Source organism: Silene latifolia, chromosome 1, assembly GCF_048544455.1.
Source record: "Silene latifolia isolate original U9 population chromosome 1, ASM4854445v1, whole genome shotgun sequence".
NCBI classification, from domain to species: domain Eukaryota; kingdom Viridiplantae; phylum Streptophyta; class Magnoliopsida; order Caryophyllales; family Caryophyllaceae; genus Silene; species Silene latifolia.
Window position 1 is genome coordinate 102,120,946 of NC_133526.1, and position 27,259 is coordinate 102,148,204.

A 27,259-nucleotide genomic window follows, 5' to 3' on the forward strand; every position below is an offset into this window, starting at 1 on the left:
AATCTCCAGACTGAGGATGGGAATACTTTTGACATCCGTCCGTCCTATATCAATCTGGTGGAGAGAAATCTCTTTAGAGGTGTGGCAGGTGAAGACCCGAGGAAGCATATGGAGGTCTTTACGGGCTACTATTCTACTATCCCCGCCACAAAGGGGGTAACTCAAGACAAAATTAAGGAGGTGATGTTTCCTTTTTCTTTGACGGAATCAGCTAGGGAGTGGCTGACTGACTTGGAACACACTCAAGACCCTTGCTCTTGCTTTTTATAAGAGGTATTTCCCTCCACAGCGCACTAATCAGTTGAGGGCAAAAATCACTAGTTTCAAGCAGGCACCTGATGAAACTTTCTATGAAGCATGGTGCCGTTTCAAGAGGTTGGTGAGGTCTCTTCCTTACCATGGTTTTGATCCGTGGTTTCTGTCCAATCAGTTCTACAATGGGCTGTACGATGATCACAGGGCCATACTTGATGCATCATCTAACGGAAGATTCCAAAAGAACACTGACGATGATAAGGTATGGGCCCTTATTGAAGAGATGGCGACCCACTGTGCTGAGTATGGGAACCCGAGGGAGGGTATTAGAACATTTCATGCAGTCGATAAGCAAGTTGTGGCTCAGCTGGAAGCCATGAATGCTAGGTTTGATAAGTTGGAGCTGCATTCTGCTGGGGAGCCTTAGACGGTCCATTTGCTTACTAGAGGGGAGACTGTCACATGTGAGAGGTGTGGGACCAACGACGGTCGCACTGCTGTTGGCTGTCTTACATAGAAGGAACGGGTCCTTGCTTTTCAACAATACAGGCAAGGAAGGGGTTCCTATTATAATAACCAAGGGGCAGTCCATCCCAATTTGAGGTGGACAAGTCAAAATATGCTCAATCCTACCCCTTCCTTGCAGCAGCAGCAGCCATATGTCCCTCCTCATAAGGCTCAACAAGGCTTTCAGAAGCCTCCTTCCTTTCCTACACCTAATCAAGGTGCACCATCATCTGGTAGGGTAAGTGAGATAGGTGAGTTGAAGACGATGTTGTAGTCTTTGACAAAGCAGTGGCAGCTAAGTGACAAACAAAAAGATGCATCTATCAAGGCACTCGAAACTCAAGTTGTCCAGTTAGCCGCGAACCAGTCCACAAGGAAACCGGGACATTTACCATCACAAGCCGATAAGAATCCACATGAGACGGTGAATTTAATCAACTTGAGGAGCGATTATTCATATGAAGGACCGAAATCAGACCCGGGGAAGGTAATTACTGCTGATGAACAGTGTTCTATCGAAGAAAAAGAGCTGACGACAAAGAAAATACTCGATCGACTGATTTTTGGGGGTCGATCGAGTAAAAATGTTGAAGAAAGGACTCGATCGAGTGGAATTTCTGCTCAATCGAGTGAACAGGAAAAAGAAGAGCTCGATCGAGTAAATAAAAATGCTCGATCGCATGATTTTGTTGAAGAATCTACTCGATCGAATGATATTTTTGCTCGATCGAGTGCTGCTGACAAAGAAGACCTTGATCGACAGCCTGCTAAAGCTCGATCGAGTGAATTATCGCCTGGAAGACCACGTTCGAGAGGAAAGAAGTCTCGATCGAAGGATTTAGAGCTTGATCCGGCTGATACATTGGAAGAGAGGAACAAAGGGCTCGAGATACCCATCACGGTGCCCTTCCCGAGGCGGCTGCAGATTACTAAGGCTAATCAACAATTCGGCAAATTTGCTGAACTCCTGAAAAGCTTGCAAGTTACTGTGCCATTCGCCGAATTGCTGACACAGGTACGCTCTTACCTTAAATTTATGAAAGAAATTTTATCACGTAAGAGGCACATTAACGACCATGAAACGGTAGCTTTAACCGAGGTAGGGACGACCCTAGTTCAGAATAAGTGACCTCCCAAACAGTCAGACCCGGGTAGTTTTTCGATTCCCTGTCATATTGGTACCCACTTAATTGATAACGCGTTATGCGATCTTGGCGCTAGCGTGAGTGTCTTACCGTTGTCTCTGGCTAAGAGACTTGGTTTGACCAAGTTTAATTGCACAAATATGACTGTTCAGATGGCCGACCGTAGTATATCACGACCATTAGATGTCATACAAGACATACCTGTTAAGATCGGGAGGTTCTTTATTCCCGTTGACTTCGTTGTACTTGACATTCCCGAATTTACCCATACCCCTATAATTTTAGGGAGACCATTTTTATTTACTGCCCGTGCAGTGATAGACGTCGGGGGGCAAGACATTGACTTTCCAGGTTGGGGACGAGGAATTGATAATCCATCAGTCTAAGTCCTGGAGGGCTCCCATGCAAGCTCAGCCTTGCAATGCCCTCTCTTCTAATGACCCTTCTATTGACACTCCAAATGAAAATTTGGAATATTGTGCTGCTATCGTGACCCCTCCACTTCAGATTGAGAGCAAAAAGGAGTAAAGTTCGTCTGTTTTACTTGCTGCAGGTACAGATGAAGATAAAGCAGGGGCTGTCAATAAGTATTGTGCAATTAATGTCAGTCGAAGTGGGAGCGATGATGTTAAAGCTGGTGAGAAAGGAGTAAGGACGAGAAAAGTTCGCGCGTATGTAGACGTCAACTATTCTCCTCCTAACGATTCAAGTTCAAGCTCATGGAAATTGAAGAGGACGATCAATGTTGCTGAGGTGACGTCCTCTAGTCAGGAGCCCTCCGAGGGGCTACTAAATTGCCTTGAGAAGTGAGCGGGGAAATGCCCCGTGTAACAAATTGTATAAACAATTTTTAATTTCTTTTGGATTTGTTTATTGCTTTTAATTAGGACAATTAGAATTTAGACATTTTTAGCATAGATTAGAAGACTATAGATTGTTACTATTCGTATTTGGTATTTTGGGATATTTTTGTTAGTGTTTTTATGCAGGTTTGGGGAATTATACGCGAATTCAAGAGCTTACACGAGGAAAAGAGCTCGATCGAGTACTTTTTGTACTCGATCGAGTGAATTATGTTCGATCGAATGATCCCATATTACTCGATCGACAAAAGCTGAAAAGGGGACTTCTCGATCGAGTAACTTTTTACTCGATCGAGTAGATGAATACAAGAAGTTCTCGATCGAGCAGTTCTAAACCACTCGATCGAGTGAAATTGGAAATTACACGCAGGGAGTCTCTTTAACTTCCTTTTTTGTTTTATTATTTCATTTCTTCTTCATTTTTTCGACTACCCCCTTATTTGCGATCAAAAAAACCCCTAAATCCTCCATTTTCTTGCCCATTTGCCAAATCCACAACCTACATTTTGTTTATTGCAAATTAATCGTCATTCGCCCTCTACTTCCCCTTTGATTTACGCTATTTTACACGGTAAATTAAGGGTTTTAGGGTTTCGCGGTTTTTCGATCAAAAATCGCCATTGTTGCTTGTTGATTATCGATTAATTGCTATTTGTAGGTTCCTTATCATCAAGTAAGTAATTCCTATGATTCTTTGCATTTTAATTTCATTAATTTTGCCTTTTATGAAATGAATTAGGAATTAGGGTTCGGTATTCATCTTGGGTCGAATTTTTCGACTATTATTATGTTCTTATGCTTAATTTACCCTACTTGAAGATTAATTCCCTCGCCTCATTTATTTTTAGATGATTAATTCGAAATTTTATGGGAAATTTGCGATTAGGGCTAATTTCAGTCGAAATTTTTGACTGTAAACTGTTTTTTGCTGCTGCCATTTGCCTCAATTGTTGCTTAATTTGCTGCTTCTGTCATCTGCCACCCTTCCCCTATCGTTGTTTACCTGTTATCATTCGAATTTTTGGAGGAAAAGTTGGGAATTTTTGGGCTGTTAGTCGAATTGTTCGACTGTTTAGAGAAATTTTCATGCTATTTTCACGCTGATTTCTTATTGCTTTTCCCTCGACCTATTTGTTTAGGATGGATTCTAGCTCTGTGCCTTCCACTAGCTCGACTGTTAGTCCGTCCTTGCCTAAGACGGTGGTCCTTGCTGTCACCACCGCCTCCGTACCTACTAGTACCGCAGCCATTGGCTCTGTTTTTCTTGTTTCCGCTGCCGGTACTGTTTTTGCTCCTGCTAGCACTACTGCTAGACCTGTTTTAGCTACCACCTCAGTCACAGCTGCAGCTACAGCCTCTACTTCAGCCATGGCGGACTCACCTACAACCGCAGCTGATTTTTGGGCGGATCTAGTTCCTCGTACCGTCACTGGACGGTCTTCTACCTCAGGTTCTAGAGGCCGGGGCCGAGGTTGCGGTCATGGTCGTGCTACACCTACTCCTAGTGTGTCTGCTGGTGCGGTCACGATGCGAGTGGACGACACCCTCGACTCTCACCCTGAGTTCCCCCAGGTAACTTTTATTAATGGTATTCATCGTGAGAGGTTTTATAGCTTAGTTGACTGTGACTTTCTCCCTACGCGCTTTCTTTGCCGTATTTCACTTCAGAGGCTCGGCTTCTACGAGCCAGTCTGTGAGCTTCTACGGGGCACGGGGATGGCCGGACTCATCACTATGAGTGGCCAAACTTTTAGGGAGCTGAGCCTTGAGTTCTTTAGCTCCTTTACCTTCTCCTCAGGGGCACACGACGATGTCCCTACTAGTCTTTCTGTGTCTTTTCGGTTGTGTAACCGGACCTTTTCTATGACACTTGAGGAGTTTCGTACCCGGCTGGGCCTTTCCTTCAGGGGTGACACTTCTGCCCCTAGGAAGGTCATTAGTCTTCTTTGGCGGGCTTTGACACAGACCCCTTTTCACGAGCGAAAGCTCTCTCAGGTCCACCTACCCCCCGCCCGTTACTTCCTCGGACTGATGGGAAGTACTATCGTTGGCCGAAAGGAGCAAAACAACATCAACAACAACGAGCTTTCTATCTTAGGCGGTTACCCGAACATCGACGGCGAGGGTCCCTTTGCCCTCAACATCGATTATTTGACCGCCAAGTACTTCCAGGCTCAGGGAGAGAAGGTGATGGGTACTATCGTCTGCGGTGGCATAGCCACCTTTCTTGCCCGTTCTCTCCTCACCGTCTTGCCTCGTGACTTACCTTACATTGACGGTGATAGGTATCTGAGCCTAGCTGCCATGCACTCTTAGACTTGGCTGACCACATACTACCGGACATGGAAGATAGATGGTTCCCTGTCCGTAGACCTTCCTTGTGACAGTCTCCCCCGTCTAGCCCCTTTGCCTACTGTTGCACGGGGCGCCCGACCACCACCTCTACCCGAGTACCACCTACCGATCCGCCCACCTACTACCTTTGTAATACCCCGTTATTTAGTAAATGTGATATTAATAATTTATGTACTTTTAAATAATTAATTACAGCAATTATAATTAATAAATTAAAATAATACGAGAAGTATAGTAAAATAATAAACGAGTCGGGAAAGAAGATGGGTCGAGTAAACTAGAAGTGTAAATGGGCCAAGCTTGTGTAGTAGTTGTATAGCCCATGAAGAATAATAATAATAATAGTAATCGTATTTCATATAATAATAATAAACAGTAATTATGTTATAGTATTAATAGTAATAATATTAATGATATGGTAAATTACATATAATAGTAATAATAATAATAATAATAATAATAATAATAATAATAATAATAATAATAATAATAATAATAATAATAATAATAATAATAATAATAATAATAATAATAATAATAATAATAATAATAATAATAATAATAATAATAATAATAATAATAATAATAATAATAATAATAATAATAATAATAATAATAATAATAATAATAATAATAATAATAATAATAATAATAATAATAATAATAATAATAATAATAATAATAATAATAATAATAATAATAATAATAATAATAATAATAATAATAATAATAATAATAATAATAATAATAATAATAATAATATTATGGTAATCACATATTTTCCTTCCATATAAGCTTAACCTACTAGCTATATAAATAGAAGACAACCTACAACAATAGACATTATTCTTCATAAGAATCTGAAAATAATTGGTTAAAGAGAGAAGGGAGCTAAAGACGGAAAGAAGGAAGAACATAGCTTTTATTGTCGCCTCAAGGTAATTCTTTAAACCGTCTTATGTATACCCTTTGCCTCCTTATAACTCGTTAAATAGACAACCGTTGACTGACCCGAGACCATGACCTTGACTGTGGGACACAAGAGGTTGATCGGACCCACGTCGAACCGCCGTTGACCGTCGGGGAGGGGGTGTTTGACCGGGGTTTTGTGTTGGTGTTTGTTGGGTTAATCCATGGGTGTTACTCGGCATTGGACCAGTAATTCGACTGAATTGGACCAGACTTGGGTTAGGGTTGGCATCTGGGTTGTGGGTCGACCGTGATGGGTGGTCTTGGGTGATGTTGGGTGGTGTTTGGTACGGTGGTGAGTCGGAAAAACGCGAAAACAGAGTAGAACAGGGGTATTGCCGTGGCTGTCTTAAAACGGACATTGTGGTTATTTTTGCGACTGTACCGGGGAAAGGGGACCACCTATGGAGTCACCGTAGTACAGTGGTGTCAACGTTGGTGGCTATAGGCGGTATTGGTGGCTGTGGTGGAAGTGGCGAGAGGTTCTTTACACGGTGTTTGTCAATGTCGGGTTTTCGGTAATTAGTAATGTACGTGTTTGTTGTTGCTAGGCGCGTGAGGTTGTGAGTTGTAGGGGATGGTTTTGCTGGTGGTTAGAGAACGTTGGGGGTCGTGGTGGTGGCAGCTTAAAGGGGTGTCGGGTGTGGGCACAAGACACGGGCTTTGTGGGTGTAGTGTTACGGGTTTAAAGGGTTGGGTGTTTGGGTGTGTTATGTATATAGGACGGGTTGACACGGGATTATGGGAATTGTTGGGATTAATTTAATTAATTAATTAATTAGTAGTTGATGATTCGGGTTTTCGAGACGGGCTTGTTTGGGTTTGTTTAATTCTTAAATCGGGTTTTGAATATCGTAATAATTAATAATAACAAGTTATTAACATAAATATTGAATTATAAATAAAGTATAAATAATAAAATTTTGAATAAATAATTTGTTATTGTTTAGGTGACGGTTTTGAAGTGGAATATTTCTAAGTACCTTATTGGACTGCTATTTGGGAGTATTTGCCGAAGAGGTATGATAACGATTCTACTCGACCTATTAATTGTGTACCTTCTCATTTAATTGGATGTTGTGTTAATTGAATTGAACTGTTTGGATAATTGGATTATACATATCTTGTATATTGTGATTGGAAGGGGTTTTATTGGATGTTCTTAAGACGGTGTAGTAGGTAGCCATTATTGTTGCTACAGTTGGTTTGATAATGAGTTGGATATCAGGTTTAGCCTGGCCGAGGTAGACATCATGGTAAGAGCCTTCGGGTGATGTTATATAAACTTACTGGCTGAGGTAGACATCATGGTATAAGCCTTCGGGTGATGTATTATAAACTTACTGGCAGACACCGTTTAATACCTTCGTGGTGGTGTATTGGGAGAAAAGTTGATTTAGCGTTGGTGTTCGAATATTTGTACTATTTATATTATCTGTCTTGAGATTGTTGTCCTACTCAACGTCGTGGTTGACAGTGTATTCGTGAACACCTATGATGAACCATAATGGGGAGCAGATTTGACAGGTACTAAAGATTAGCTGACTTAGGAGCATTGGGATGTGAGCTCAACTTGGACCATAGTTGTTGTCTAGATCACTTAGTTGACTTATACAACTTTATTTTTTTGTAATTTCCGCTGCGTAGTATATTGTAATGTTAAAGGTTTAAATTTAATCGGTTGGCAATGTAATAAAACCATTATTTCAGTTAAAGTTATTAAAGTACTTTGGTTTGTTTTAATTTGTATCATTTACCTCAGGCAACCGAGATGGTAACAGTCCTATTTATTGGGAATGTCTTGCTAAAGGCTCCTAAATAAATAGGGGTGTTACAAAGTGGTATCAGAGCAAAACGATCCTTAGGCCTAACCAATGAAGCTAATAATGAATATAGGATGTGTCTAATAAAATGAACCCGGGTAGAAACTGTTAGGAGCCCTTTTTGGCTTAGGATGAGAAGGTACCCTCACTCCGAGCCCCGGCCCTTCCAGTTTTGAACCGGTTACCTTGGGAGATATTGAAGAGTGGGGTAAATTTAAAATGAATGTTGTTTATTTTCTTAGGAGCCATTGTGCCTTGGATGTGGATTGTTTCGTTGATGACCAAGGTTACGAGACGTAACCTTGATTTTAAGGAGAGTGGGATGGATGAAATAAGGATTTGATGTTGAATTGTTTTGATCATAAGCATGAAGTAAATATGATCGATATTATTGATTATGTGACTGGATGTTATAGTAGTATCATGTCTAGCGATATGCGGTTATGTGAATCCCGAAGCCATGTTATTTACAATATATTATGAAATTATTAAAACTTGTGAGATGAATGCTTTAGAGTAGATACTAGTCGTGTGAGAAAGTTTATTGACTAAGTTGTGTTGATATAGGAGTAGGAGGGTGTTAATGACGGGTTGTGACATAGTAAAAAGGAACTTAGAGCTGAACTTTTTTTCATCAGATTTTACCCCTATTTGATTTAGTTGCCATTTCACCTCCGTTTATTGTCTAAGGTTGAAATTTTTATTAGTAATAACCCAGTGATTTAGCTTACCAATGTGGTTGGTCTCATGTTTAAAGGTTTTACGGTTTGGGAGAAATAAATAATTTAGTTGACAGGGGTCAGAATTTTCCTGTACAGTTATGTTTTCGACAGACAATTTTGTAAAATTCCTCATTTAATATGTGCTTAATATTTTTGATTAATTCCAACTCCACTATTTAAAAGCTTCCCATATGTTTTCAAATTGATAAGCCACGTTGCAAGGTGAATTTTTGATAATTAATAGTGATTTTTACAACTTGACTATAGTTTTTGAAAAATTGCTGATCAGTTTCTGTTTCGACCCACTGAATTGTAAAAATCTTTATAAAATGATTATTCGAGATTTGGACTTAATCCTTTTTCTCATGCTTTAAAAATTCTTTATATTCTCTGAAAAGTATAAAAACTCAACGTAGAATGTAACGGTTATTTAATAGTGATTTTTTTTTTAAGTTACAGCTTGACTTTGATTTCCGAAAACGCAAGTTTTACCAAAAGTTTAATATAAATGTTTTATCAATTCTTAACCTATGATAGTTGGGATGTGAGAGTGATGATAGGAGGGCATAAAGAGGGGTGAGAAAGGATAGAATTGATCAAACCTTGTTTTGTAAGTATAGGATATTTAAAAATGTTAAGCAATCTTTCATCGGGTAGAAACTTATGTTGTCTGTTTTACTTTTATAGAACCATGCCACCAAAGAGATCTACGCCTACACCCTCTACCATGTCCCAAGAGAGATTGATCGTTTGATATTTATGAATGAGGCTTTGACTGCGGCACTGAAGGCTAAGGGGTCAGTTCAGGATCCAGCAAAGATGAGTGCTAATATTGCAAGACATAACCCGACGAAATATGACGGATTAGGTGAACCATCTTTACTAGGAGATTGGCATAGGGAGTTCGATAACCTTTTTGAGTTACTGAGTTGTCCTGCGGAGCTACAGGTAGACCAAGCTGCTTACTATTTGAGGGGAAAAGCGGGTTTGTGGTGGAATCGTAATAAGGAGGTCTTAAGGGAAGCTTGGAGGGAGAGTGATGAACCTTTTATCACTTGGAAGGGTTTTAAGGAGACTATGAGAGCTATATTTGTGCCAGAACATATTAGGAGTAAGATGAGAGCTGAATTTAATTGTTTTAGGATGACTGATGAGATGACAGTAGAGACTTATTATAACAGGTTTATGGAATTATCAGAATATGTAGCTGACTTGAATTTTAGTGCTGAGATGTTGGCACTCAGATTTCAAAAGGGATTAACAACTACTATTAAGAAGAGACTTCCAGCTGGTCAACCAAGTACCATGGATGTTTATCAACGTGCTGGGTACGCAGAGAGGATTGCCGATATGTTAAAGGAAGAGAAGAGGGAGAAGGAGGAAAAGAAGGGGAAGGGCGAGAAGAGGAAGGTAGAAATTACAACTGAGAGTGCAGGAGGTAGTAAGAAACAGAGTGTGGAGGGTTGTCTAGTGGAGCTAGTAATGTGAATTGTTTCAGGTGTGGGAAGCCGGGACATAGGAGGTTTGAGTGTAGGGTAAATTTGGAGAGGCAAGGGAGTGGTGTTGGAAATGGGAATTAGAATGGGGGTTACTATACTCCTATGTCAGGTTATGGGAGTAATCAGAAGACCGGGGGCCGGAGCAATCAGGTGAATTTTAATAATAGCTACAATCAGAGCTACAATAATAGGCAAGGCAAAGGAGTTGATCAGAGTAATGGTGGAAAGACATTTGGAACAGCTAGCACCGTACAAGAGAGTGGGGAGAAGAGTAACTAGGGTTTATTAGGAGGAGTGGAGTCTTATCATTTATAAGTATTTAAGTTGTTAGTTGTTTTAATAAGGTAGTAGTAGTTCCGAAACTTCGAGACGAAGTTTATTTTTAGGAGGGTAGAATGTGACACCTCATGTTTTAAGTTTATTTTGTGATACATTTTCGTGTTTTGAGTTAATTTTGGGATACATTTTGATAAGTATGATAATGATTGTGATTAAGAAAGTTAATTGTGTTGCAATGATAGTGGGTTGAAATGGCATTCAGATGTGTGGATGGTTTTATGAGGCTTTTGTAGCATTTTTTGGGTGAACTTCGGGACGAATTTCTTTGTAATGAGGGAAGACTGTAATACACCGTTATTTAGTAAATGTGATATTAATGATTTATGTACTTTTAAATAATTAATTACAGCAATTATAATTAATAAATCAAAATAATACGAGAAGTATAGTAAAATAATAAACGAGTCGGGAAAGAAGATGGGTCGAGTAAATTGGAAGTGTAAATGGGTGCCGTGGTGATGGCCGGTGGCGGCAGAAGAAGGTCGTGGTGGCTGTGGCGGCTCACGGTGGTGTAGTGGTGGTTGGGATATATGTCTGGTTTTGGGTAAGTCGTATAAGACGGGTTTTATTTAATTAAGTTAATTCATATTTATTTAGTCGTATACGTATTAATACGTATAATTATACGTATTGATATAATTAGATACGTATAATTATACGTATTTAAATATGTATTAGATTAGTATATTTATACGTATTTGTATGATTAGATGAGTATATTTATACGTATTTGTATTATTATCGTATTTTAGGAAATGGATTTTGTGAGACGGTTTTACGAGACGGACCTAGCTTGTGTGACGGTTTGCTTATGCGGATTTGCTGTGAGGTCGGTTAATCCTACTCAGTTTAAATATGCATTTGAATTGTCATGTGAGTCGTATTTTAATTGTCATTGCATTATAACATGATTTTGGTTGAGACGGTCGGATGAGTCGGTAATTGGCATATTGTGTGGCATCTTGTGTTTATTGTGTTGTCATATATATTGGGTAATATGATGGTTGAGACTGTTCATTGTTGTTGAGGAGACGGAAGGCGGTTGGGAGACCGTCTTCCGCTTGGGTCGTCTCTTGGAGCTTTCCCACTCCAAGAGGGATATGCATATTAATGACTTGAGTTTGGAGGGACGTGTGTGGTTGAGACACGACGTCTGGCAGGGGATTCGGTTGACTTCCGGACCCGATACGTCTGGGCGTGTCCCGATAACCGTTTGTGGTTATCTGTATGTCTGAGCGTGTCCCGGTTTCATGGTGTAGGTTGCTTGACAGTGGCTCATTCATATCATAGTCATGTTGTATGCTCTCACTCGAATCGTGTCACACTTTAATATATTTATTGAAACTGACGTTTGTTGTGTCTGTGTCTTTGTCACCTATCTCTTTTGGGATGGCCCGTGTCGATCCATATGATGTCCTTTGATCATATGGGGAGCAAGTTATGTTCAGGTTATTTGGATAGTGCGCGGGAAATGAGACAAGCTTGATGATATCACGAGACGAATCTAGTTGGCTAGAAGAGTATAGATGTCAGGAGTTGTATTTTATTTATTCATTTGTTTACGTTTATGTAATTCATTAGACATCACATTAATAAAATTTTCTTTGATTGGAGTTTTGAAACACTACCTCGGGAAACCGAGATGGTAACACTCTAATTATCTTGGTCGGATAGGTTGGGTGTTAGACAAACGAGGTAGGGTAAAGACCGTTGCAAATCCTAAGAACCGAGGTAGAGTAGAGAAAGAAATTAGGGCTACTAGATTTGTTAGCACAAAGTTGTAATTGAAACTAAATGGATGTAATGTTAGTAGGACAAGGAATCTAATGGTAAACGTTTTATAATGGTAAAGAAGTATTGATGGCTCTTTTGGATCTGATATAACTCTTGGTAAAGTGTGATATTCTTTCAAGTGTCGTGTGATATTGTGCTATAATTGTTGTGATATTCCTTCTCAACAATATCACACAGATGCAGTAAAACAATTTCACACAGTTGGCTAAACAATATCACACAGTTTGCTAATCAATATCATACAATTTGCTAAAAATATCATACTTCTATGTGGTATTGAATCTCAAAAACAGTGGATATGGATTTTTAAATCTTTGATATTATTTTTAGAATGTTGTGATATTGTTATGTACACATGTTGATATTGTTTTACAAAAACAGCAGAAGCATAATAAATGTAAATAATAATAGTGATGGTTTTAAATGTGTGATATTGTTCAACCTTGGTAAAGTGTGATATTCTTTTAAGTTTCGTGTGATATTGTGCTATAATTGTTGTGATATTGCTTCTCAATCATACAAACAGATGCAGTAAAACAATATCACACAGTTTGCTAAACAATATCACACAGTTTGCTAACAAATAACATATTTCTATGTGGTATTGAATCTCAAAAACAGTGGATATGGATTTTTAAATCTTACTTTGATATTATTTTTAGAATGTTGTGATATTGTTGCGTACACAGGTTGATATTGTTTTACAAAAACAGCAGAAGCATAATAAATGTAAATAACAATAATGATGGTTTTAAAAAATGTGATATTGTTTATTATGAACTGCGATATTTTAGGTTGATGTTTGTGATATTGTTTCACAGTTTGTGATATTTTTATACACTAGGTGTGATGTATTTTGACAGCACACAAAAAATGAGATGTGAAAATTTTAAAACAAGAGGGATGTAAAGTACTTCTGAAGAAGTGATACTGTTTAGTGTAAGATGTGAAATTTTTAAATATAATGTGTGATATTGTTTCTCGGTATCACAAAAAATACATAAATAAGACAATTGAGACGAATAAAATGAACCAATATTATACCCGAGTATATTCTATATAAAATAACGTATAATCTATACTCTAATGATGAAGTTTGTGGTGTAGTAACAAAGTATGTAGTCTATTTGCTGCTGCTATATTTAATGAGCGCCATCAATAAAAAATCCTTCGACCGATAAACCATCATCAGCATCATCCTCATCTGAACTCCCCTGAAAAATACAAAAATAAGGTGAAACAGTGATATTATTTTATATAAGGAGTGATATTATTTCTAATAACGTATGATATTGTTTGTGACTCGTGACCATAATAAACAATATCACATTTTGTTATATTGAAATAGTGATACTGTTTAGTATATGGTGTGATATTAAACGTGTGGTATTGTTTCTGAACTCCCAGTAAAATATAAAAATAAGGTGAAACAGTGATATTGTTTTATATAAGCAGTGATGTTATTTATAATAACATGTGATATTATTTCTGTCTCATGACCATTACAAACAATATCACATTTTGTTATCTTGAAATAGTGATACTGTTTAGTATAAGGTGTGATATTATAAATAATAACGTGTGATATTATTTCTAACTCGTGACCATATATAATGTTTCATACACAGACTTGTCATGGTGAGCATACATTATTGTCGGCATCACGTACAAAAGCATTAGGACAGTTACGCTTATCATGGTGAGTCATTTGCTTGCAATTATGAGAAAGCCTTTTAGGCTTCTCCGCTTTGGCTATTCATTGTTGCTTTTTAGAGATCATTCTCTTCCCACTACCCTTGTTCTTTATCTGACGAGGTGGTAAAATCCTCACCTCAGTTGAGGAACTGCAACCAAGAAGCATCTCCAACTCCTGCTCTTTGGTCGTTGACTCTGATTGCGGATTGAGTTTGACCCTAAATTGCTTCAGTGTGTCAACAAGATCAGTGATCTCATTGGTAGGCACATTCTTGAGCACACCGGTAGTTGCGTAGAACTATGACCATAACTTGCACATCTCCATCTTTCTTAAATCAGTGGCATCAAAGTCATCCATTAGCTTACCATGTAAACTATAAAGAGGGACCTTGTGTGCATTCTTGGTCCACCGCATAAGGATGTTCTTATCAGGCAAAGTGTCTACTTGTTTCCCAGAGTAAACCCAGATAATGTGTCTGCAAATAATACCCTTTCTGTTGAACAACTTGCAAGAACATTCAACATCATTGGTTATAGAATTGTAGACGATTTGATAGGTCTTCTGCGTTCTAGCATCAGCTATACCAATTACCTCTATACCGTTGGCAGGTGGTGTGAAGCCACCAACACTAAGGGAACAAATAGAAGCAGTAGCTTCTAGTTGAAAATCAGCGAAAGCAGAATGTGTATAAAGCTTGGAAGCATGAGCTTCCAACTTAAGAGACGTTGATAATTGTGGAAGAGTACAATCATCATCTCTGTCAAGTTACTTTTGAGTATGGTGTTGTACATCAATGGCGCTTTGAAACCGCATCCAGAATTCAACAAGTGTACCATGTGCATTTTCAAAACGCTTGAAAAAATTATTCTGACTGTCAGATCGTTGAATTGCTCTTAATAGAAAACCCATAGGAATATCACGAAAATAAGCTGGGATTCATTTTCTCCTTTTTCTAAACATGGTTGACAACTAGGAATTACCTTCAAGATTATGCTCATTAACCAACTGAGACCACTTTTCTACAAATTCCAGAGGTTCTAACTCATCATCCCAAACAATAGCATTCAAACGGCTGACAAAATCAGTCTCTTTCGATATTGCAGGCCCAACCTTATCAGTGAGCTTTTGCATGATATGCCACATGCAATATCTGCGCCTAGCATGTTTGAAAACAGCACGCAAACCCTTCCTTATTCCAGCACATTGATCAGTTATTATACAGTGTGACTCTCGCTGACCCAATACATCTAGGAACTTTTCAAAGACCCACATGAACGAGTCTTCATCCTCATGAAATAGCAATGTAGCAGCAAACGTAACTGACCTTTTGTGGTGGTGTACCCCAGTAAAAGGAGTAAAGACGATACAATATTTATTCGTACTGTAAGTTGGATCATAAGTGATGTAATCACCAAACAAAGAGTAGTTTCTACGAGACTTTGCATCACACCAAAACGCACGAACCAAACATTTCCCAGAATCCACCTTATAAGCAAAGTAAAAACCTTCATTGGTATCACATTTATCCTCGAAATGGTTAACAAACAGTTGAACATCCCGGTCTCCTATGAAACATTTGATATCCCTTCCAAAATTCTTTAAATCAACCAGTTGAGCTCCAACATTCTCATAGCCATCTACATATTCCTTAAGAATTTTAAATGTTGTTGTTGGGCCTTGATTAACCCTTGACTGATCCATAATTGTCTTTTTATGGTAAGGATGGAGGTGCCTGTGTTTTTTTTTTGAAATTGTTGATTTCTAAGTGAACAAAGACAGTGATTATGCCACTCACGAAACTGGAAAACAACATACCCATCCCCATTATAGCGAAACTCAATCATAGCACTACAACCAATCATAGTTAGTTTAGTGTTCCTAATATCAAATGGCTTGGGATTTGCCTGCTCCTCTCCACTATGTAAAACAATAGCCTTCCTTTTACGATCTATAAAACCTTCACGGTTACAAACAACAAATTTATACTGCACATCAGCAGAACTTGACCTTTTTTGGGAAAACTTCCAAGGTTCAAAACCACATGCTTCGGCATACACACCATAAAAACTAATAGCTTCTTCCAAGGTCCCAAAAAACTGTCCAATATGAGGTTTAAACTCAAGTGCAACTTTCCTTGTCCACAATTCACTACCACCAGGTGTGGAGTCCAAAAGAAGTTGATGCACACGAGAAGGAACAAAATGTTGTTCAACATGTGGAGTAGAGTTAGGTCCATTAGGTGATTCAATATGTACAGTAGAAGTAATTGAAGACTCAAGAATATCGTTACTATCGTTAGAGATAATTGCAGACACATGAATATCGTTAGGGTAAGAAGACATTACAGTACTTGTAGGATCTGGCAAGAAGTAGCAACAAAAGTACAATGTAAACAAACAAGAAAAAGTTAACAGATATGAAGGAAATCAATATCACACAGGTTTCTGAACAATGTTACATATCCGGCTAAACAATATCATAAATTCAGAAAAACAATATCACATATTCGGTAAAACAATATCACACATGGTGTAAAAAAAACAATATCACACCGGTGACTGAACAATGTTACATATCCCCATAAACAATATCAAGAATTCTGGAAAACAATATCACATATTTTGTAAAACAAAAACACACTTGCTGTAAGGCACAAAATGAGACTACATGCATATCACACCCATCAGCTTTTACTAAATTAGACAATTCATATCACAACAACCATATTTTGTAAGAATATCAATATGACAACTTAATCTTAGGGCAAACAAAAACGTAAAACATGAAATAAGAATTAAAATGCACATAAAATATTTTTAGGTACAATAATTATAAGAACAATAGTAAAGATGACTAATAATTGGGAATATTTGGCAAAAAATAAAAGAACATGTGATTGAAAGCTGAAAGTACAAAATAAAGAGAAAATAAAGCTGAAATTAAGAACAATAATTATACGTGCATTTTGTATAGTCTTTTTAGCCTATTTCAGCACGTATTTCCATGTACTTTCGTACTATTTATATAGTATTATGCCCCGAATTGGCTACTTTGGTTTGTTTTGTCCATTTTGTAGAAATGAACGCGGAAGTAGCAGAATCGTACCATTTTCGTCCCTTTTGCATGCATTTTGAGGAGACGGGATTGTTCAGAGTGAGATCCTGCATTGGGATGCGTGAAGGAACGGTGTACGGAGCAGTCGGTCACGAGTTTGAGCTGTTTTGGAGGAAGAACACTCGATCGAGCTGTTTTATTGATCGATCGAGTGGTTTCTATGGCTGAGGTTGGTCGATCGAGTAGTATTGTACTCGATCAAGAAGTGCTGGAATTAGGAGTTACTCGATCGAGTAACAATTTTGGTCGATCGAGTAGATATTTTGGAGAAGTACTCGATCGAGTTGTTTCAGACTACTCGATCGAGTGGTTTTGGCTGTCATGGGCTTTAATTAGTCTGTGAGCTTGTTTTAGATTTTGGACTTAGTAATTTTTTCATTCGATTGTATTCCCTTACTCTCTTTTATTCATAATCTTATCATTTATTCATCTTAATTACTTGTTTTGTTCTTTCTTAATTTCTGCCCTAATCTGTGTTTATGCATTTTAATTGTTATTTCACTATGCTTTATATTAGTTATTTCAATATTGTTACTATTGACAACATTAGCGATATGAGTAGCTAAATCAGTTCATGTTAGGATTAGGGGATCTACGGCAGAAATGTGACGATGTAGTGAATAAGCTAGATGAATTAACTGTGAGACTCTGTCCCCATAGCAATATAACTGTATTTACCAACTTAGTTGAGTGCACGCTTCTGAGTCACCCTTTTAATCTGGTTAAATTTAATCCTGGATCGGAAGATTGAACTAAATAGGCCTGCTATGAACAGTAGACTATCCTGACGAGGACGGATGTTAAGTTAGTGGTAATTTAGGATAGAAAGTGGACCGAAAGGACCTTTCCATATCCGTCTCGCAGTAATTTATCTAAGTTGTTTACAGTTGAGTCACTGGACTAACGTAGTGAACCGAAATCCTGACATGTCCCCTCTCTATTGATAGTTTATTCTCATTTTCTGTCTTTATTGCTCTTTCTTTGCTTCTCTTCCATTAAACCTTTTAGTTTAGAAAACCAATTACAAACCCCCCCATTGGTGACCAAATAGACGGACTTTTACAGATATCTTGCCTCCCTGAGGAGATCAACCTAACTTCCCTAGCTATATAGTTAGTTTAGTTAGTTATTTTTTATAGGTATATGACACCCCTGTCAGCTTGCCCAAAACATCATTTAAGGTAATGTTTTTAATCAATTCCTTTCAATTATTCTTAAATTATGGTATGCACTTGCTCAAATCCGAATCCCTTCAATGTGTAAACTGAAATTAGTGTCTTTCTCTTGTTATCTTGAGTTTAGTTGCTTCCAAACCTAGTTTATGCCGTCACAAACCCGATTCTATGATGTAAAAATCGCTTCTTGAGTGATACAAAGTTTCTAGGGTTTTGCCCTAAGTTGAACTTTTGACTCTTTTCATTGTCTAGGATACTCTTTCAAGGATTTCTTGGTGATAAAAATGACCCTTTTATTAAAATGCCTTGTGTCTTGTGAGAAAATTTCGTCTTAAAAGTTCGTCTTAAATTGTATACAATTCAGAAACAGTCCGTCCATGGCAAAATCTTGTTCATATAATCTTGCTAAAACCCATCTTTTTGCAGCATGCCGAAAACAAGAGCCCCAGCCAACAAGCGGACTCGTGCAAACACCCAATTTGAGGCGGGTCAATCTAGTAATGAACCCGTTGTTCCTCCGGTGGACGAACATCTATCAGTAATCTTTTCCGACTTCAAGCAACGTAAGGCCTTCGTAACTTTGATGAGTCGTCCCTTCAGACCTACTCGGTGTGTGAACCCCAAGATTTTGGAGACTTGGGAGTTAAGGAAGACATAGTCCATATCTTTGAGATCTTGGGAATGGAGGGGCTATACCACCTGCGAAAGAAATCCTTCCCTCACCTGACCTTGAAATTCTTGAGTTCATTTGTGTATGACATGTAAGAGAAGACTGTCTCTTTCCGTCTCATGAATGAGGACCATGAGTTGACCCTTCATGAGTTTGCTGGCCACCTGGGCCTAGAGGGAGAGGGGGGGTACCTTAGTGATGTAGCCAAGAACAGTGGTGCACCTCTTTACCTTCCTTATCTGACTGGCTGACCCGCTCCTAGTGGTAGAGCCATGCTGATTAATGATGTTCAGCATGTCTCCCTCCGCATATTCCTTAGTATGATAACTTGCCTTTTGTATGCGAGGGATGATGTAAGTAAGCTGAATTCCCATGAGGTTATGTTGTTGACGTCTTACTTGAACCTCCATCGGAGGAAGCCCTTTTACTATAGTGCTCCGGGGGTGGTATGCTCTAACCTTGATCACATGGCACGGTCCCCGAATCGTCACATCTCGTGCAGGGCCATAGTGACCCGCCTAGCCCAGCGTCTTACTGACTTAAAGGCTCCACCTCCCTCCGGGGACGAGCTATTCGAGACTGTACCTACCATGAACGCCAAGTATTGGTGTAATAACAGATGGTTGAGAAAGATGGATGATGGGTCTTTTGCTTGGAGAGTGAGGGGATCCTCGTGGATGGTGCTTCCTGACCCTGCACGCCTTCCTGTAGTTGACCACCTAGCTGAGTGGGAGCCCGTGGGTGGTGTACTTAGACCGGACCTCGGTATTACTTGATCGACCCCACCATTCTCTTAGACTTACCTGAGCCTTCAGCGGCATTTGAGGGACAGCAGGCTCCTCCCCCACCTCATGAGCGCCGTAGAGTTAGACAACCTAGGGTGGACCAATTTGAGGCTGAGCCCTCTTACTCCACACCGGACTTCTACTCATAGCAGTACTCGCCCTACCCCACAGTGAATGATCCTAGGACGCAGGTGAGCGACTTGACTGAGTAGATCTCCACCACCTTGGTGCTCCGCAACATGCATCAGATGGCCCTTAATCCGGGCATAGAAACTGAGCTAGCACAGTCCGTTTGGTGGAGGAGGCTCGGAGTAGACACAAGTATCTTCCACAACTATGGAGTCGACCCCAGCTTTTGGAGGCCACCAGAGGAGACCGAGTTTGGCTGCCTCGCGGGTCCGTGGGGAGCCAACTACGGCAGTCAGCTAGGCGAAGGCGACTACCGGCTGAGGGCTTTCAGGGAGCAGGTACATCTGTAGCTGGCACATCTGGGACAGGTGGTGGTGATGAGATGGAGGAGTGTCCTTATGAGTGATTTTCTTGTATTTCTAGACTTGTTTTCACTTTGTTGATAGATATTTCGTTTTGTCGTACTCTTTTCATTTGGATGACTGTATTTTGCCTTAAGGCCGTTACTTGTTTTCGTATACTATGTTTATGCTTTGGTAAACATGGACACGCAACTGTGAATGGCAATCATGATTTGTTGCAGGTTAGTTCGTAGGCGAATTTGTGCTTAAGGTGCTGTAATTGCTGTATGCCCGTGAAAACTCGACCAAGTATACAACATACTCGACCGAGTAGAACCTATTCGGTCGACTACACTCTTATACTCGGCCAAGTATCAGGATATTTCATTTTAATTTGCTGCAGTTCGTTTTAGCTTCATATGTTTAATCCTTTAGTCTTGGGTGTACTATGTTATCTTGCTAGTGTCTCCACACTCTGGTATAGAATACCTTGTACTTATAGATACAACTTATGGACGAGTTTCAGGCATGGTGGTAACGATAATACATAGCGTGATTGTGTTCGAGATGGCAGTAGTACCATGGTTTTTTTTATATACTTGTGTAGTTCTTTAAGTAGGATATGTGCATCTTTTCCTTGCTTAGTGTTCGTAAGTAAGTTGTTGATTATGCGTATAGGTGTGTGTGTGGTCGTGCATCAAGTATATGTCTTATAATGGTTGTCTGGTCGGTTAGTCGTTGTTTTGGGTGTAATGAACTTCGGGGACGAAGTTCCTTTTTAGAGGAGTAGATAACATATCGTGATATAAAAGTTCATATGTTCAAAAGTTAAAACAAAGTCCCTTAGTGTTTAATCTTCTTTCTATGTATGCCTTCTTCCTATGTTCATCTTTCCGGCTATGTTGTCATGAACTTAATTGTGGTAACCGACAAGAGAATTAGAATTGGATGCTATATTTGGATAATATGGTCGTGAGTTTTGTAGTAGTCAGAGTCTTGTGAAATGAGTGTTTTGTAGTAGTGCATTTTGTATTATCTTGCGGTGGTCGGGGTTTAGTACGTCTTGGTGTTATATCGATCGTCACTTAGGTGGCTAACCTCGCAGTTGAGATTTTTGGGTTGAATTTCGGGGACGAAGTTCCTTTTAAGGGGGGAAGACTGTAATACCCACGATGTTTAAAGACTCTGTTGACCGACCCTTTGACCAGGAAAGACCCTAGGAGAGAGGCTAGGTGAGGATAAGTGCCTTGCGGGAGTGATTACTCAACCTAGTAGGGACTACTCGGTCGAGTAGTGTGAATAATCGACCGAGTAGAGCTTACTCATGGCTGCTGTTGACGTGGATATAAAACGCAAGTTCGCAAGTTTCATTTCATTTTCGACAGTTCCTCTTTCTCTAAACCTAATTTATCTTTCTCTCACCTATCACCCATATCTCCATACACTCTCATTTAGCCTAGACCTCAACCATGGAAGGGGACGGGGTTTGGGTAGGAAGGATGCTTGCGTGGTTGTCGTCCGTGTCACCGTTGGTCCGCGTCACTAGGTAAGTCGCTGTTTGGTTGTCCTTTTTAGTAGACTGTTGGGGTAGTCGTATAATAGGATGTGGTTATCATTGTAGGATGCATCTCGGAGTCTTGCTTGGCTGTTTGTGGATGCATTTTCATGGTTGGCGATAAGGTAGGGTTTCCCTACTCAGTTCCTGTTTAATTAATTTGAGATTAGTTGTTTTGCGTACGATTGTTGTCTGCTGATCGTCGTTGGAGTGTTGGTGTGGTGTGGTGTGGTGATGGTGATGGTGTTGTGTTGATTATGGTGGAGTCACTTGCGGGAGTGGCTTCACACCCTAGTTCGCCCTCCGTGGAACCCGTCACGGGAGGGGATGTGCACATTAAGGGACATGGATATCGCTTGTTGATGAGCGAGATTTAGGTGGGGATTGGCTGCGGTCCCCCAGTGGCGGCGAGGATTACCTGTTGCGATGGGTAATCTGGCAGGTCTACACACTTCGGTGTGTAGTCGGTTACTATGTGAGATCGCGAGACCGGAGGAGGATGACGATCTGCTGGTTGTTTATTGTACTTGTCTTACTTTAATTGTTCAGTAACTGACCCCGTTGTTGTTTTGTAAAATCTGTGGTGATCCGTTTGGGGATGGTGAGCAGTTGGTTTAGTAGGTACAACTAGTCTGTTTGCTGCTGGGCTTGGAGAGATTCGAGTCACCACGCTACCGGAATAGATGTCCTGACGCGAGAGCTCTGTAGTAGTCATAGCTGTCCTTTTGTATCACGTTTTATAGTTTGGTTGTAAAGACTTTAAGTAATATAATATAACTGTTCTTTCATTGTCTATTTGATCTACTACCTCAGGTAACTGAGATGGTAACACCTTCGTACACTGGGTTGGTACTTGGTAAGGCATTCTGGCGTGCGGGGGTGTTACAACCACACCAGCCACCTTCTCCCATTTTGGCTATAATACCTACACAATCCAGCCATTTCAACACTACAAATCAGTTCTCTTCTTCCTCTTCCACTCTCAGACTATATTCTCTAACTTCAAAATGTTTCAACAAATTATCAATGTTTCCTGGTTTCAACATTAAAAAGATTCACTTGTGTTGTTAATGTTTCGTGGTTTCAACATTAAAAAAGTTCACCTGCGTTGTTAGTGTTTCCTGGTTTCTACATTAACAAAGTTCACCCGAGTTATATGTTTCTCAGTCTGGAGTCTTAGCAACGTTTTGGCGGTTCTCATCTGCACTCTTACCTACATGAAGTTTACATCGGTTGTGTAATCCTGGGGGTCAAATGCTTTACTACTAGTACTACTCGCCTAACACCATTCACCACAAACAAGTTCCTCGATGGGCTCAAGGAACCACTTTTACTCACCCTTGTCCCTTTCTATCTACTGGCGGGTCAGCTTGCTACACGAATAGATGAAGCCAGCCACAAAAGCTTGATCTTTGTAGACTGCAACAAAGGCTCTGTAGTTAAGTTTATTCATGCTACTATTGACGCCACTATGTCGGATATCCTTTCACCAATATATGTTCCATGGTAGGTGAATCATTTTTTGACCATCATAAGGTTATAAACCATGATGGCCACTTCAGAGCGTTGTTGTTAGTTATGGTAACTGAACTAGTTGATGGGATCTTCATTGGTTATTCTGCAAACCAAGACGTCATAGATGGGACATCATATTGGAGATTCTGGAACATGTGGTCATAAATTCACATGTCCAAGGGCAAAGAGGTCTCTATGTTGTGTCCTCTAATTCATGAACGTTGGTTTCCCGATGGATATAGCATGACTAACCATGTTCTCCTTCCATTTACTCACCCTGATCAATTCATAAGATGTCTTGTGTCAATTCCCCACAGAGTAAGTGTCTTTCATTTTACTTCTGACTCCATACAAAGACTGAAGGCCGAGGCCAAAAATCAAAGCAATTGCAGCAGCATTTCCTCTTTTCCGGAACAACAAGGTCTGTCATGATCGAGTCACTAATATAAGAATAACTGCCAACATTAGGCATAGACTTGTAGATAACCAGTATCTGTTGAATCCCCAACAAACACCCGATGATTATCGGACTACAACACGCTTAGGAATCGCTACGTTTGATCGACAGTTTGTATAACTATGCGTCGGAAAACTCAAAACGATTTCAAAAACAAAACATTTTCAAAACATTTCAAAAGTACATGGAGTTTGTTATGCACGACTACGGGGTCGCAATGACACTAACTAGAATCAAAACCGACACCGGACCAAAAACCGACTCAAAAATTCAAATCCCGACTCCAACAAGAGGTCAAACCGAGTCAAACACAAAAAACAAGCATCACAAAGGCTTCCATGCTAAGTATAAACGGTATACTTTATGGTCAAGTATAACAATCATGACATCCAAAACCTAGGATAGAACAAACCATAAATCCAAATGCATGATAGTGACAAGACAACTCGACCACCCGCGGACATGCTCGCGCCTCTTCGAGTAGCCTATACGGCCACGTCGCTCAAAATGCACACAACCACACAATCCTCTATAAATACCCCTCAAATGCCACCATTTGAAGGTACGCGAGCGTCCGCCCCCTCTTTTCTCCCTTACAATTCTAGACCTCGACTTCCCCAGTCAACAAACGACACGTATTTCCGACCTACCGATCGAAAATACAAGCCTTCCACATTGTTTGGTACCGTCATCGTGAATTAAATCACTTTAACGACCACTTTGACCAACTACACCATTACTAAACAAAGCAACACTCCTTACTTCACAAAAACGATTTTTAATCGAGTTTTCTGACTCAACAAGTTTTTTTACTTTCGTCGATTTCTCGTCAAGCAACCTAGCATGTAAGTATGATGGTGTAATTAATCCTTTTCTTCCATGTTCTTTATCTTTTTTTATGACCTTAACATGCTAAAACATGCATAACATGGTCCAAAATATGGATTGAATGAGCCAAAACTAAGTTTTGACCAGATGTAGAAGCCCCTAGTCACAACTAAGTGGCTCGCGCCTATTCTGGGTGCCCAGGTCAGAACTCAAATGTGATTGAGTTCATTCTTTCCCATTTTCATTTCTTATTTACAATTGGTTTTTACCGTTTTAAATCATTTTTAGGATGAATATTTTTAACCATAAATTGTATTCACCCTTGGTTCCTCATACCATGACGGTTTAATCCCTGACTCGGTGACAACATTTGTTTAATTACATTTTAAAAGGTATTTTAAAGCCTTTTATTCATTTATTTACATTTTCAAAACACTCATATTAGTCATGCATTCATAATCATCCTTGGTTCTACGTACCATCTCGGTTTAGTCCGAGTACGGTGATGAACTTTGATTAATTACAAACCATTAAACTTAACATAATTAGTTCACATCAAGCATTATTTTACACTTTATTTACAAAGTAATGAACTTAACATATTTAGTTCATATCAAATATTTTTGCATCTTTTCTTACAAAACTATTCATGTTAAGCTTGCAAAACCGAACCCGACATCGAATATTGTCAACATTATGGCAATTATTCAAGTCATATTCTTCATATTAGCATAAAAGCGGTCTCAACGACCTTTTCAACAAAACGGGCTTTCACACCCTTTCACAAAAAATTTTAAAAAAAAATTCAAAAACATTTTAAGCAACCAGGAGACACCCTTTAGGTCGTCGCCTAACCCGCGCCTAAACAGGTCTCCTGATTTACAGTTTTCAAATCTGGACAGGCTCGCTTGCATCGCCCTATGGCTCGCGCCTTAATAGGCTGCTTGGAGATGCTCATGTTTCCTCTCAAGCACTCGTCTAGGACGCTCCCGACTTCGGTTAACCCGAATACAGGACGGGTCAGATTGATGAGTCCGCATTTTACACTATGTTTTAACAAAACAATTTTCTAAGATAAATGGATCACGTTATGCACCATAAACCTAACTCGCTAAATGGATGTTTAATTTCCGTCTTGCATGCAAATGAACATTAAATCCAACTTGACATCAATTATTTGATATTTGGATAAACAACCAACATAGCAAATTTCACATGTTAGGTTTAAAATTGTGGATGCACATTCATGCATTTACCCGTTTTATCAACTTTTGCCTTCAACCAACCAAGATCGATCAGTAGAGGGCGCTACCGCAGGCGGGATTGGGTGTCCGATTAAAGCGCTTTCCAAGACGTACCTTCACCTCTTACTCAGAAACTTTGGATAGTCGACGACTTTATCCAGGGCGAACGAGAGTCATTCTAGCGATAGGATGCTAAAGAGAGACGATTCCTTATCTTTAGTACCTATGTCAAGCACTGCTTTTTGCCTTGATTGACCTAGGTATAAAGTGGACTCGAACGGTTTCCAGGCATCCCATAATTTCTTGGTGGTGACTCCGAACATCTCTGCATCGTTTCGAGACCCTTACCGAGACGAAACCGACCGATCTACAACGATCCGGTCGAAAGCATTTATTACGCCACCGAGCGTGGCTTTTCGACAGCTGCACGTCCACAGATTTGCTTGGCATGTAGGTGGGCCCTGTTCAAAGATTGGCGACTCCGCTGGGGAAAACTAGGACACTTGTGTCTTTGCAATCCCTAGATGGTGAAACTCGAACGAGGTCTTGGTTGAAATGCATTAATTGATATTACGATCGTAAGTCAGGTTCCTTGTCTGGGCCCATAACCTAACCTTTACCGACCAATTGGCTCATCCCGTTAGCATGAGTTTTCTCATCCCCGGGCTTCGAATCCCGATTGACTCAAGCGTACCATTTGCATTACACATTTCTATTTCATCAAAAAGCATTCATTTCCTTCGTGCACGAGGCTAGGGCACCCTCCTTACACATTTTGTTTGGATTGGCATCGCTCTCGAAAATCGGGGATTGATCGCTTGGTGTGTAACCATCCTTATTAAGCCAAAACCTGTGTTAGCATTATGCATAATATAACGAACTGCGAGTGCTTATGTGCTATGTGGTCATAAGTCCTTCCGTGTAATTTCGAAACTTTTAATACACCTTTTTGCGCCGTTATAATGGCCATTTCAAAATGTCGGTCTTTCACCGTCCGTTACACACCTTTTTATGCCGTCGTAATGACGATTTTCAAACAGGTTTTTACAACAGTTTCAAAAGCACCTTTTTATGCCGTCGTAATGACGATTTTCAAACCGGTTTTTTACAACCGTTTCAAAAAGCAGCTTTTTGTACCGTCGTAATGACGATTTTCAAACCAGTTTTTACAACCACTTCAAAAAGCACCTTTTTATGCCGTCGTAATAACGATTTTCAAACCGGTTTTTACAACCGTTTCAAAAAGCACCTTTTTACGACGTCATAGTGGCCATTTCAAAACACGGATTTTAAACCGTTTTGCCCCGACATAATGGACTTTTGCGTCGACATAATGGACCTTTCAAAACCCAAAAATGATACACCTTTTTTGAGGATTTCAAATCCCGAGGACAACACACCGTCCTCGAGACTACAACAATTTCAAACCTTGCAAATCTCGATTTTTAAAACGAACGATTTTGAATTTCAAAAACCGTC

General features: G+C 39.6%; 1 protein-coding gene, 1 non-coding gene and 1 pseudogene across 2 annotated transcripts; 1 reads left to right on the plus strand and 2 right to left on the minus strand.

Moving 5' to 3' along the window:
- Positions 1-299: 299 nt before the first annotated feature.
- On the minus strand, positions 300-405 carry LOC141622031 (small nucleolar RNA R71). Its single transcript, XR_012532842.1, has one exon. It is a non-coding gene; the product is annotated as a small nucleolar RNA R71 (small nucleolar RNA).
- Positions 406-13,413: 13,008 nt separating this feature from the next.
- Positions 13,414-16,309, minus strand: LOC141651841 (protein FAR1-RELATED SEQUENCE 5-like). Its single transcript, XM_074459537.1, has 5 exons — positions 15,783-16,309; positions 14,948-15,699; positions 14,355-14,623; positions 14,103-14,264; positions 13,414-13,485 (listed from the first exon to the last, which is right to left on the minus strand). The coding sequence occupies exons 1-5, from the start codon at positions 16,307-16,309 to the stop codon at positions 13,414-13,416; spliced, it is 1,782 nt and encodes a 593-aa protein (XP_074315638.1).
- A 2,889-nt stretch (positions 16,310-19,198) lies between these two features.
- The window catches only part of LOC141651847 (uncharacterized), a 168,477-nt pseudogene continuing 160,416 nt past the window's right edge, over positions 19,199-27,259 (plus strand).